This window comes from Patagioenas fasciata, chromosome 12 (assembly GCF_037038585.1).
Source record: "Patagioenas fasciata isolate bPatFas1 chromosome 12, bPatFas1.hap1, whole genome shotgun sequence".
NCBI classification, from domain to species: Eukaryota; Metazoa; Chordata; class Aves; order Columbiformes; family Columbidae; genus Patagioenas; species Patagioenas fasciata.
In genome coordinates this window covers 12,720,427-12,733,933 of record NC_092531.1, presented here as the reverse complement: position 1 = coordinate 12,733,933, position 13,507 = coordinate 12,720,427, and the positions used below count along the sequence as shown (strand labels likewise).

At 42.6% G+C, this 13,507-nt stretch overlaps 1 protein-coding gene across 1 annotated transcript in view; it reads right to left on the bottom strand.

The window, feature by feature from the left end:
- RFX7 (regulatory factor X7) overlaps positions 1 to 13,507 on the bottom strand; it is a 47,775-nt gene that overhangs the window by 23 nt on the left and 34,245 nt on the right. The window contains 5 exon segments of the mRNA XM_065847581.2: positions 1 to 3,260; positions 4,199 to 4,494; positions 7,090 to 7,297; positions 7,990 to 8,074; positions 10,763 to 10,879. Of these exon segments, the coding sequence (XP_065703653.1) occupies positions 1 to 3,260; positions 4,199 to 4,494; positions 7,090 to 7,297; positions 7,990 to 8,074; positions 10,763 to 10,879 (3,966 nt within the window).

Below are 13,507 nucleotides of genomic sequence, written 5' to 3'. Positions count from 1 at the left end.
TCCTTGCTCTCCATCCACTCAAAACCTGATGTAGTCATTGAGTTAATGGATTCATTGCAGATTTGTTGAAACAAGGGGTCGTTTTTTAATTCCTCCAGTGTAGCATCATCGTCTTGTCCCTGCTGACGACCTGGATCAAACAGTAGATTTGTGTCTAAAGTGTTCAGATCGTTAATGCTGCCTGAGAGCTCGGAAGACAACCTGATGTCGCTGGGAAAGACAGACGCAACGTTATTGAGATCTGATGCCACCAGCTGCTGGTTTGTTGGCAGACTGTCCTCCCCTAAAAGGTCTTTTACAGTGCTGCTAAAATCTAATTGCTGCTCTCCGATGTCTGATTGTGCTTGGTTATCTCCAGAAGAAAAACTGATCTGATCGGTGCTGCTGTTTTTTGTGAGGTAATTTGGTGTTTGGAATTCATAAACTGAAGTGCTGGAATTGATCATATTTTGTGGGTTGGCACTAGGAAAAGCAGCGGATGTCTCCAAAATCTGAGTGAGATTCATCCTGGCTGTGTAATTTGAGGGCATGTTGTTCACTCCCAAACCTCTCACTGCATCATCGCTATCAGAATCAAGTTTGTTTAACAACACATTGGTGATTTTTTTAGTGTTTGTTTGTTTCTGAAGAGACGGGAAGGCCGTCTGCATCATCACAGTCAATGGGACCGACTGGCTTCTTTGTGCTATGTTATTGGCACTGGTGTCTGCATGGATATTAGCAAATACATTGTGAACTTCAGGAGTCACTGGACTTCCAAAAGGTGTCAGGTTAGAGCGTGGTATATTTGAAACAGGGTAGACAGTGCTTCCACTGAGATTACGCTGGCGATGGACAGCAGGGCTCACGCTCCGACACCTCAGACTGTTGTTGAGAGAGGAACCGGTTCCTTTGTTGTCCAAAGGAGCAGGAACAGCAAAGCCCTCTTGCTTGGTGGTGCTACTGACAGGGGCTGCCTGGTGCTGCACCGGCGAAACCGGAGTCACGCGGCCAAAGTGAGTATCGTGGTGGCGCGGCTGAGACTGGTATGACTGGCCAGGAACGGCAAAAGCATGAGGTTTTCTGAAGCGGTCTTCCACCAGCTCCTGATAGCTCGTCAGGATGCCGTGGTTTGCAACTGACGAATTGCTGACTCCACTGTAGCCGTTATTCATCCATTCAAGCTTGGTTTTGTCAGGATGGGTAGCCATAGGCCGCTGCATCGGCTTCACGGGGCTACTGGATATAATGCTGGCATCGTGGTAAGCCATGCTGGAGCTGATGGGAGTAAACGCAAAGGGGTTTCGGCATTCCACGGGACTCGGAGGGACACTGCTGCTGCAGTTGGAATGCGGTGTGCCGATGGGCGTATGCCGGCTGCTCCCTAGAGCACTGTCCACGGGAGTCGTCTGAGCCAGCCTCGAGCAAGGGCTCTCTCGGGACATGTTCTGAGACCCAGCAATCATTTCGGAGGTGGGTGTTGGAGTTGGGGTGGGGGTGGGAGTTGGGGTGGGGGTGGGGGTGGGAGTGTGAATCGGAGTGCTGTTGTTATGGATCGAATGATAAAAGTGCACACTGCTTGGATGAGATGACACGGGAGCTCCTTGAGCTGCAGTCTGACTCTGAAGCGCCATTCCTAGACAACCACCATAAGGATGAGAATTATTCATGGACATTTGCTCCTCCATGAGCACCAGCTCCTCCACAATGCTATCCTGGGTAAGGTCATCATCAAATGAAAAGAAGTTATCGTTTGACTGAGGGACTGTGTGTTCAAACTCTTTCAGCTCAGACTGCAGAGGTAACTGATTTGAAGACTGTGCTTGTATCTGAGCCAAGGAGGAGTCCTGGATCTGGCTCTGTAACTGCTGGCTGTACGCATCCTGCTGTATATCTTCGCAGTGCACTGGCTGCCATGCCGATTCCTGTAAGTCGCCGGAGTGCCCTGCAATCGCCATCACGCTGAGATCCTGCTGCTGCTCACAATTCACAGATGTAAAGTCGGAGGTTTTGGTGATATGGTGCCAGGTACTTGGGTTAAAGCTGCCATCAGATTTTGAATCACTTTCTATGATAAACATGTTTCCTTCCAATTTTACTTTTATATCTGGAGATGGTACTGATGCAAGCTCCTGTTCTAAAGCAGAATCACTGGTATTTAAATCGGTGCTCACGGAAAGGTCTGTTGCCAAGTTTGCTGCAGCTGCAGAAGGTACAGGTACTGTGCTGGAAACTTGAGCAAGTGTTGCTGTATTGTCACTGTTAGCTAATGATCCAACCTTCGGAGACTTCTTAACGCCATTTGCTTTTTGACCCTCCACAACATTACCAGCTGAAAGCTGCTCCACCAGTGGTTTCTTTACAGGTGGTACCTGGGAATCCTGAAGTGTAGAAGGTTGTCGCTTTCTCGGACTTTTAGTGCATGTTTTGTCTTTAATCATAGACTCACCAGTAGGAGGTGAACCGACGCTGGTGCTGGACAAGTTTTGATTGGCAACTGAGAGCTTTAGAGCGCTTTGATTATTGCCTACTGAAGAAACTGGCGGGATCTCATTAGATTGTGTTTTATATTTGGTTCCTGCTTCTTCAGCTCCCTGATCACAGCCCTTAACTGGTTTTACCTCCACAACATCATCAGCTGAAACTTTCAAGGTTGCAACCTCAAAATTGATTAGTTGAGCAGGAGGCAGGTCAGGGGTTGCCTTTATGGACTTAGACACCTCAGAGCTCTCTTGGCCCTGTACTGAGTTCTCATCCAGCAATACTTCTGGTTCCATTTTGATCTTGACTGCAGGCGTAGCTACAACAGTGCTAGGCTTGGATCCTGGAGACTGAAGCGAAACAGCAGATCCAGTTTTGATCTGTGGACCAGTCCTCCCTTCTTCCACTGCTCCTGCATTACTGCTAGCTGAAGGCGTCTGCTTGACGGGCACACTACTGCTGCTTGGGGCTAGAGATATTGCTGTCATTTTTACCACATTTAAGGAATTCACGTGTGGAGCTGGCACAACAGTCTTGATTGGGCTACTGGTAAAGAGCACCGTCGTGGGAGACCGGATGGTGAGAGCACTGGTATTTGCTGGCTTCGGTAAGATCTGTGGGTAGCGATGCCGGGCAGAGCGGTCACCAACTGGGCTGGCAGGAACGTTCTGGGGAGTCTTTGGTGACTGCTTGACTGATTGCATGTGCTGGGTGACCACCTGAACGTTGAGCGGCAGGACCTTGCTATCAGACGATCCCATAGGACTTGGAGATGTCACCAACTGCCTGGTCCTTGGCACCTGTCGAGAGAAAAAGCGTGGTGATGAAGCAAGGAAGTCCCCAAGATCCACAGACCACTTCGTCCCCAAGCATTTCAAAGGTGAAAGACAACACAGCTCAATACACCAAAGCTCGTGAGTGTCAGTTTGAAACAAAACAAGCTCTTCAACTATATACAAGACTATTTCTAGTTGTCTGCCTAAGGATTGATAGACAGATATGTGGCCTCAGTGTTTAAGGCATAAGGCATTGGTCTTTGCGCTAGTCTGCTCTTCTGCTAATGAAAGGGTCATTCTCATACAGTCCTTTACCACATGGGACAAAAAGACAGACATACAAAGGTTAAAGAGAACACGATGTGATCAAAACACTGCTCATTGTTAACACTTCAAAAGTGAGTTAAATACAAACCCACTATCAGGCAGAAATACTGGCTTACCTATCAAAATGGACAACACAACTAACATCTTGGAAACAAATTATCTCCCCACCCCAGTTTTGTATGGCCTGAAAGACAAAGATGTTCCATGCTACCGACATTCATCCAAAACCAAAATTGCTGCTTCTGCTAAATGCACTGGGCCAATGAAATGCAATTTAGGTTCTATAACAGGGGCTCAGTGACCCACACAACTGGTGTCAGCTCTCCCGCCTGGTTAAACTCCATCTCAAGAGCAATTGTTCCCAATATAACCTTGATTATTGCTAGCTGAAATCCCACTGACAATAACTTCAAAGATGAATTCAGTATATGCTCTGTGATCAGTATTCTGCTGCCTCTGTATCGATGTTATACCACGTGAGTTACAGCAGAGTCAGTGGGACAGAGAAGCATCAAGGAACTCGTTCCTTTGAATGGAAACAGTTTTTCTATCCCACTGACACCGCTGCTTTGTTACTGTCAATCTGAAACCTTTTCATAAGGTGGTTTCTCTACAGAATTGCTGGAGAACATTACCGGTATTGGGCTGGGGACAGCTGCCACAACAATGCCAATAGGTGGAGGAGACAGAATTGCAGGGCTTCCATTAGATATACTGGTCACGCCGTTGGTTGCGGTGCTTTCCGTTTTCTTTGCTGGAGACTCTCCTGGCAAAGGAGACTGCAGTTTCTGTTCTTGCTGCTTCTTCTGAATCTTACGCTGCAGCTGCTGCTTGGCATCAACAGGAGATGGCAGAGTTTTCACTTGCGGTTGAAAGGAATTACTTTCAGCAGTAGGTATAAAAGCTGAGGGCTGGGGGATCCCTTTTATTCCTGAATGCAAAAGAAGAACAAACTATAACCACACATAATACCCTGTCTGCTGTAGTGACACTTCTGTATCTAACCACACAGAATTCATGGTAGGTGTCTCGACAGCTATCCTGGGACTACCTCCTCCATGACGTCCTCCCATCCACTTCACGCTCAAATCTATTCAGTGTTTCAACTTATGTGCATATCTGTGGCAAAAACTATCTGTTAGACAAGCTGGCATTAGCTGCTACAACACTATGTACTGGTATCTCGTTTCTAGTAGTCTCAAATTGCAACTTTTGTGTCAACAAAATCCGAAAACCAACATATTTCATTTAACTGACAGTAGAGGGCAGTGCATGTTTTAGATAAACCTTTAAAATTCATCATCTACTGTGGTTTTGTTTTGTTGTCAATGTCTAAGGAAGCTTTTAAAACGAAAAATCTTTCTAGAAAGCTGTGCGTCTGTGTCACACAGGAGCAGCTCTGAGCAGATGATATCATCTAATGGGCAAGGCATTAAACACAATGCATATATCAGAACGGATCACCACCTGTGTGTGATTCAGGGCTAATGGTGAAAGAAGGGCAAGAAGAGAAGTCTTCAGGGAAAAAGGCAAAAAAAAGAGGAGGAAAAGGTGAAAAAACAATGGAAATTAGAATGGAAGAATGTTGTTTCTGGTGATAGTGCCTCTGGTGATCACAAGCAAATGGTGCTTCCAGGGAGAACAACAGGGGGTTAGTCTCATCTGTGCAGCTGCTACCAATTTCCCTTACAAAAATCACATCACATTTATGATCTTTTTTTAATAACAGTCAAGAGGATTAGCATGGTCTACAGTGACCAACTAACCCAGTTGATCTGCTCATCTAAAAATGCTTCAACACCATTTCATTTACACTTTGCTCATAGTTTTAAAAATAACTCTTAATTACAAATTAATCGACACAATTTTAGGGCAAGTATGTATTTGGTTTTTGATACCCAGTACGTGCTTAGGAACTGTGGTGTGGGAGCCCACCCACTCAGCAGCAGTCTGCGTGTACCATGAGAGCTTGAACATCCCAACATGTCTCCACTTTCACAATTCCTTCTTCACAGAGCAGTGAAATGCCCAAATATATTGCAGTTACCGGAAAACAAGTCATCTCTGTGGGCCGAATACCGAAGGCAAATAATATTTATGAGAAAAAAAAAATTAAACAAATTTTTATTTGAGGGTAAAATTTTGCTTTTTCCTCAGTTAATGCTCAGTTAAGACGCTGTGGTTCCTTGGGATAAAGAGGAATGGGAATATTTTATTTGCCATTCCTGAAAGAACCTCTCCTGAAATGACTACCTGAGCCATAGAGGCATGCACTGGAAACAACTGCCCTTTTCCTTAAGGAAACCATCTTCTCTTGAAGGAAGGTGGAGGAGCTGCACGAGTTGAAGAGCTGTCCATATACCCAGCATTCCTTCCAGCAGCACGGTCAGCAGAACCAATGAAGCCCAGCAACAACAGGTAAAAAAGGAACAAAACATGCCACTGCCACCCGTCAGTTCCAAGTTGCAACAAAGGAAAGAGAGCTGGAAGGAGAAGGAACGTGATCCAAAAAGGCATCACCCCAACCTACAGCCCTGACAACCGGTTTCCATTTGAAATCACCTGTCTCAAGTCAAGAGATTTGCCTTGACCCAAACGTACATTGCTTGACAGTCCTGGGCAGGACTTGCCAGAGGGAAGTCTTGGCGGCACGTTGTGCACCTGCACTTCCCTCCTCATCCTTCATTTTCATAATTTACTTCATTCACAGCCACAAAAAAACACTTTAAAGGATTGACTGATTTTGATCATGAAGAGGGAAACAAAGAAAACAAAAGATGATGAAAATCCACATCCAACGTAGTCTTTCCTACAGACTGTATAAAACAGGAATTCATCTGGTGCAGCCAACTACAAGATAACTCTTCTTTTTAACTCAACCCTTAATGAAGATTTGAAGTTGAGTGCTGGAATCTCAGTCACACGACTGCCCCTGGAGGAGGTTCCTCCTGTCCCTCTCAATGCCCCTCAAGCCCTGACTTCTAATGTGATCAATAATAACAGCAGCTGACTTGCTTGGACTACCAAACACTGATCAAACATCTGAGGAAAATTTGCATCTGACATATCAGAAATGCCTACACAAAAATCTTCTCTTGAGAGAAAATTAAGACAGACAATTGTTTCCAAATTAGGGCAAGTTATCAGACAGAAACAGCAGTTTGTCTACAAACCAGCACTGTACCGGCACCAAACTCCTGATCTAGCAAAGTACATAAATTCAGCACAATTACACACATGCCCTGAAGTGCTTTAAAAGACCAGAGTCCTCACTGGAGGAGTGGGAGGAACACAAACTAAATCTAACACAAACTAAAACTGCTTATTTTCAGATCTCTTTACCTAGACTCCCAACAAGAAAAGTAATTTGCAGCAATGTGGATTAAAATAACAAATGCGTGCTCAACACCCAGAGTCAGTAATTAAAGTTTGCCCTGAAGAGGAGTGCTTCCTCAAACCGAGATGTTGTTATTCTTCAATAAAAGATCCCTTATGTAATCCATTCGGCATTAAGTTGTCTCATTACCTGCTGGTGCCCCTGCCATTACTGTTAAAGCTGCCATTGACTTGGTACCGATATAGTGACTTTTTACAAGGAAACGAGCCAATTCCAAGACTGTATCAAAAGGCTGGCTCAGCACTTTCTGGGCCCATTCACAAACAAGCCGGCAGGCCGCAGAGACGACTTCCTCATCAGCACTTTGCAGCTGCCCAGCCGGCTCTGCCCCGTCCAACTAAAACAAACAAACAGCGGAGGAAAGGTTACTTTAATTATTAAGGGTCATTATGGCTTGAAAACAACAATTGAGAGCAAATGATGATCAGAAACACAAAAAGTTCAGCAACTATGTTCACAGATTTTCAATAAACTGAGAGAATGAAATCATAACATCGATATCATTCAACAGGAAATGTCTTAACGTTAATCTACTGGTTGTTTCCAAAGGCATTATATGGAGGTGACATTTCTGGGAGAAAATCTCTGAAAAAATCCTAATATCTGGACCACCACCAATAGATGCTTCTTGCAGCCAGAGTCTTGTCAACTCAGCAGCCACTGTTAGGCAGGAACTGCTGCTTTCCCTGGGGTTCGTCTTCCCTGTCATTGTGGTTGTGTTTATTTATTTTTTATTAATACAGTAAAACCACAACAGAATCAGAATTGAAGAGACATAGTTTGTGGGTGGCAACACTGTGAAAGTCTGCTTCACCTCCTAAATTAGGTTTTTTAATAGCACTGCAATTTGTTCTGAACTTTACAGAAAAATAGGAAACAATGATTCAGAATAAGTATTGTAAAGCAAAAAAATCTTAAAAACTGCACAGCCCTTTGCATCGTTTTGAAAACTTCAGACAGAAAAACAACATGATAAATGTTAATTTGCAGAAATATATATATATGAAAATAAGCAAGTATGTATCATACCCCATCTCCAGTTTTATGAAAGTCAAGGTTGGGCAGTGTTGGCATATGCACAAAAGCCTTCTTCCGCAGTCCACTGTAGCAATATGTGAACAAGAATTAAGGTCTAAATTGTCTCTGCTTGTTAACTGGGGGATAGGAGGGAAGGGCAGTCATTCCTCTGATATCCCTCATAAGCTTTATAAGCAAACTCAACAACAGATCTAATAATGACTGTCATTAGCACAGTCTCATAGGCAGCCAGCATCAAGAGCCTATAAACGGCTGTGTTCTTGGGCAGGTGGTTGGGCTTGTCTATCCATGCAGCAGATCAAATTATGCTGGTCATTAAACTTCTCCAACAGCATGATGAATTTCATTTGATGACTCAGAAGAACTGCTAAGCCACACCAAGTAGTTTCAATTAGCTACTCAATATCTAAATCATTAACATAAATTTGGACTAAACTCTCTTCCTAAACCAGGCCCAAAATGAGATGGAAAATGCACTTCCAAAAGTTAATTGCTATTAAAAAATGTGTTCCCAATTTCAGTTTTACATTATTATGAGTTCTTAATTTTTGCCTCTTTTTGCTATATTTCCTTCTCCCAAGGGACTTCTACAAACTGAAGAAGTTCCCCATGATGACAAGATAAATTTACTGTTGAGGACACTTCTTCCTAAGATTCCACACAGTTTTTGTGGATCTCTCCCCTGCCACGACAATTATTGTTCTGTAAAAACATGGACACGAATACCCAGATTTGTTCTTACGTTGATCTCATCAAATCAGTGCACAAAAAAACTGTACACAAAAATACACTCCCTCCATTACTCTTACTTGCTTGTTTATAGGTCTAAAAATAAGATCAGCTTTTTTTTCCACTCCACAGCATTACTCTGGGAGTTCACATAGAGTGTCTCTCCTCTGTGACACACGAATCCTTTTCAGGATCACTAATTTTTCACATTCTGTAAATATGTCTGTAGTGCTCTTTCCTAGACCATGGAGTTTGTATTTGCTCGCATTAACCTGCATGGAGCATGAATACAGTAAAATAAATGCAAGGAGGCTAGGTATTTAGGTAAGTGTGAGATAAGGTCACTTTTTAAAAATTCTGAATTAGAAGCTTGGGAAAACCAAACTGAAGGAAATCTCCTGGGTCATGCTACAACTACGTCATACAATTTCCTCCTTAAAACTTCTTGAGCTCTATCCAAAACATTACTACTAGGTTTTGGACTCCACTGCTAGATAATCAATATTATTTTATGAAACAATTTAACTGACACATAACTTCTCCATTTACTGCTACATGGAAGGTTTTTTTCTCTATGGAAGACAAATAATTCTGGGCTGCCTGCTAGCACTTAACTCTCTGTAAGTGCATGATCAAGCGAGACCTTGGCAAAGGCCAGTATTACAGTGAGTCCATATAATTACGGATAGTTGTTTTGAGTGGTTTTTAATTAAAGCCTGCAAGCACCATGATGCCTTTTGGCCTTTTAATGCTCTCCCTCCCTTGCTTACTGCAATGGCTTAGCAGAATGGAGCAAGAGCTGCCCCCTGGGGGGATGCAGCAGGTATTACATTACTTCATGATGGTTTCTAAGGATTCTCAAGGGACAGTATAATTCTTAACTTGGAAAAGACAAAATTCTTGCTGATGAAAAAACAATTTTGAAAATCACCAACGGACACCTCAGCATGCTAAACTCTAGACATACTACAGCTCAGTCTCAGAAAAACCTGAGAAAAAGTCGCATCCTTGTAGCCTTTAGACTTGATTACCGTGCTTCTTTCCTAGTAGAACTCCTTGCCCCTATACCAAAGCAGCAGAACCACCAGCAGTATGAGCAGACTCTTTTGCAGAGAATTTGCCCCGAATTCTTCACTGTGGCTGCCTATTGATTGGTAAACTAATCTGTCCTAAGATCTATGTATAGTTCTGCCTGTGGCAATTATGTCTAATTACACTATGACAACATCATTTTAAAAAATACTTTAACATTTGTGTAAAGTTACAATTGAATAGTGTAGTGGTTTTTCACACCCTCTGGGATGGACTATTTCTCTAACAGGGAAGGAGGGAAGCAAGTGGATTCCAGCTTTGGGCACAGAAAACAAGACTGCAGTCAAGAGAAACAGCGCTCCCCACCCTAGAAGCTTTTGCTCTGGATTGTCTTTCCTGCCTCAGGAGGTCTGCGCCATGCAGCGAAGGAAGCCACCTGCCCCCTCTGATGGGAGGACAAGCCTCAGATCGTGCCGTCCCCAAGTCTGAAGTCAGCTTTTCTGACAACTTCCCAGTCCCCTCTTTCTAGCAATACCAATGGTCGAGGAGGGGCAGTTTTATGAACTATCTGCAGCACAGCTTAGGAAGGACCTTTGGCTTTACAGCTAACTTTTAAAAGGTTACTGGTGTGCAAAAGTATAATATAAAAGCAAGAAATGTTCTGATAATTCTGAGCTGTAGTACCAATAAAATATTAGCTACTGCACGTATATAAAGTTCCTTTATTCTAATACCTCTCTTTGCACTAAATGATAAAGTTTCTTTGATTCCTCACTGCTGTGACAACTAAGCATCAGAACTGAAATTTAGGTACTTGTTTCTAAAGTTGTATCTTGCAACCTAACACTACTGCAATTAATAATTTTTTTAAAATGCTGGGAGAGTGTCTGCATTTTTTAATTTAACATTACTTCTACACTTGGCTGGTAGTTAAGCCATAATGACAGATGTTCTCCAGGTAAGTGCAGAAGAAGTTACTGAGAAGTGCTCTAGCAAAGGATATTTTGATTTGCCTCTTGTGCCTAGACGACGGGCCTTCATATTTGGAAAGACATTTTTCATGATCTTTCCAAAGTCAGCAGCACTTAATGGGTGGTAGCCAAGATTGTCACAATAGCTCCTGCAACAAAGAGAAAGAAAGCGTGAATGGAATCAAAGTCAATACAAGAGGCCAGTCTGCATGCTAGACTCCATCAAAGGTTTTCAAAAGAAAACACTTATACCCACCTATATTTAGAACCACATTTAACATTAATGAAGCTATCCACAACGAATTGAATGCAATAAAAAATGTATAAACAGAGCTATTAATACTATAGTTTTTGCCTTGTTTTCTACTGAGTTCAAAGTCAAGTCATGCGGAGACATAACATGTAGTGGCATTATCTAGAGCACAGTTAAGATTTACTCCACAACTTAGTTTGAAGCATATGTTTCAATTCACTTTTTTTAGGACATATTAAAATCAGAGACATTCTAGCCACAAGTATAGCTTGAGCATGGTAAGGCTTGAAGTCCTGCAGGAATATTTGAAAAGCAGTAGGTAAGACATTTGTCAGTGTCCAGAGAAAGACTCTGCCTACACAAACTCAATTTAATAAAGCCTAACAGAACTGAACTTAATAAACCATACCCTCCCAGAGAACCAGCTTCACCTTTACAGGTGTGGCATAACACATACTGAGGACTTAATCCTCTTACCACTGTATCACTACTGAACTACGAGAGCTGCTTAATTATAGACATCCTTGTATTTGTTAACAGTCCTAAATTAACTGAGATCTCAACTGCCTCTGCGAATGTACATCTTCATGCAGCTGAGTATACAACCTGATGATATAGGGGAATAAAGCAACAAAAGGTAATTGGTTTGCTAAATTTACTTATTCTAGTAAAATGGCCGCTTTTACCTGTCTTCATTTCTCAAAAACAGCAGAAGGAATTTTATTTCATCATCTATTCAGATGCTTCAACATCTGAGATATTTAAGAAATATCTCCTTAAGGCAGAGAACAAGAGTCTTTGATTTCGCTGCAAAACATAAATGTTCCAGAAAATCACAAACGCGTGAAAGCAGAGAGAAAAGTGGGAACCGCTCTGGAAGGTTTTACCTACACAGCAAGTACTTAAGGCTGCACAAAGATATATATGCCACATTGCCTTTTTGGTTTTTTTTGTAGTATTTCACAGTTGTTAATGCATTAAGGCCCAAAACATAACAATAAAGCATTCTCATTCAGATTTCCTACAGCAAAGTGTCAGCCCCAGATAGCAACCACCTCCTTTTCCACGTGAAGTCCTACCAGCAACACACAACCTGTCTCTGAAAAGAAGAGGTGGCTGTACACAGTCCTGTGTGGGCATCAGCAGGAGACAAGAAACACAGTAACTTTGTAGACCACCTTGCCTGCTACTCCAACCAAGTACATTATACAAACAAAGCTCTGCTCATAAAGGAACAAAGAGAAAGAAAGAAAGAGCAGCGCTTCTGAGACAGAAGTTTCAGTCCCAGCATTCCCTAGTAAAAACTGTAACAATTAACAATGGCATTTGCATCCAAATAGGCCAGTCAAAATGTCTTCTCTGAAAACTGCAGCTCTACAGAAAACAGTATATGTTTCTTAAGATACTTCCACTCATATTCTCTGTAAAAATACTAGTTATTACAGAGCAAGTATCTGCTGCTTTTACCTTGGCTGTATGTAGGTGACCTCCACTTGGAAAGCAGCACCACAAATGCAAACATTTTGATAATGGTAAACAGCAAGTTTTATGCTATTTGGTTCTGACACTTCCCTGCAGAGCTTGTGGCACCCACTTCCCCCCCAGCTACTGGGCCACTCCGTCCAAACCAGGAGATGTTGCCTGCAAGCTGGTGTGCAGTCAGCCATTAGTCTGGTTTCTGTACAGGACATCACAAAAGTCCTTATCCAATTTATATACCAATATATTTCATTTCAATGCACGTCAGTCATAGAATCTGGATTCTGGATGCATCCCTTTGAAGTTAACACAAAGGAAGACTTCTACCTTGCTGCGCCCTCTCAGGAATCAGATATTGCTTTATGTGTAATAGAGAGATCTCTGTGCGCCTTTTTTTTTTTCTGTGCATCTTCTCAGGCTCCAATGGATTTTAACTTCACTCTGAAAATTCCTAAAAGGTGGGTCTTTGTTGCTTACTGATACTGATTACAGGACTTGGAAGTCTCACCTAGCACGCAAAGGAGCGCTCTTGGAATTCCTCTGCCGTTGTCGGCAGTATCTTTGACTAAAACTCAACGTCAGCAAAGCAGATTTTAAAAAATCCAGACAAAGAAACAAAAAAAAAACCCACAGCAAAACAACAGGATTAGGGACCTGTCAATCAATCAGCGTTAGAGTTAAAATTATTCCCTATCTAAGAGAAAATAACTAAATAAAAAAGCGGAAAAAATTCAGTTCCTCAAGTCTGGCACATCTGCTTCAAGACAAGTACTTGTTAGCAGCAAAACACAGTTACGTGGTCCCCTCGTATCCATACTGGCAGCTCCTGCAAGCTTGTGATTTATGAGCTATTATTATTATCATCATCATGTAATTTCGGTTTTCAGACAGATCATCCCATATGGCCCCTCCTCCTCCTGGCGCGGCCGAGGAGCCTCCACGTCCATCTGTGGTCTCTCATTGACTTGACAACATGTACCAGGAGTCTCTTCCCTGAAGCTCTTCGCTCTGCTACTTGCGCTCTTGGCACTACGCTGAGCCCAGG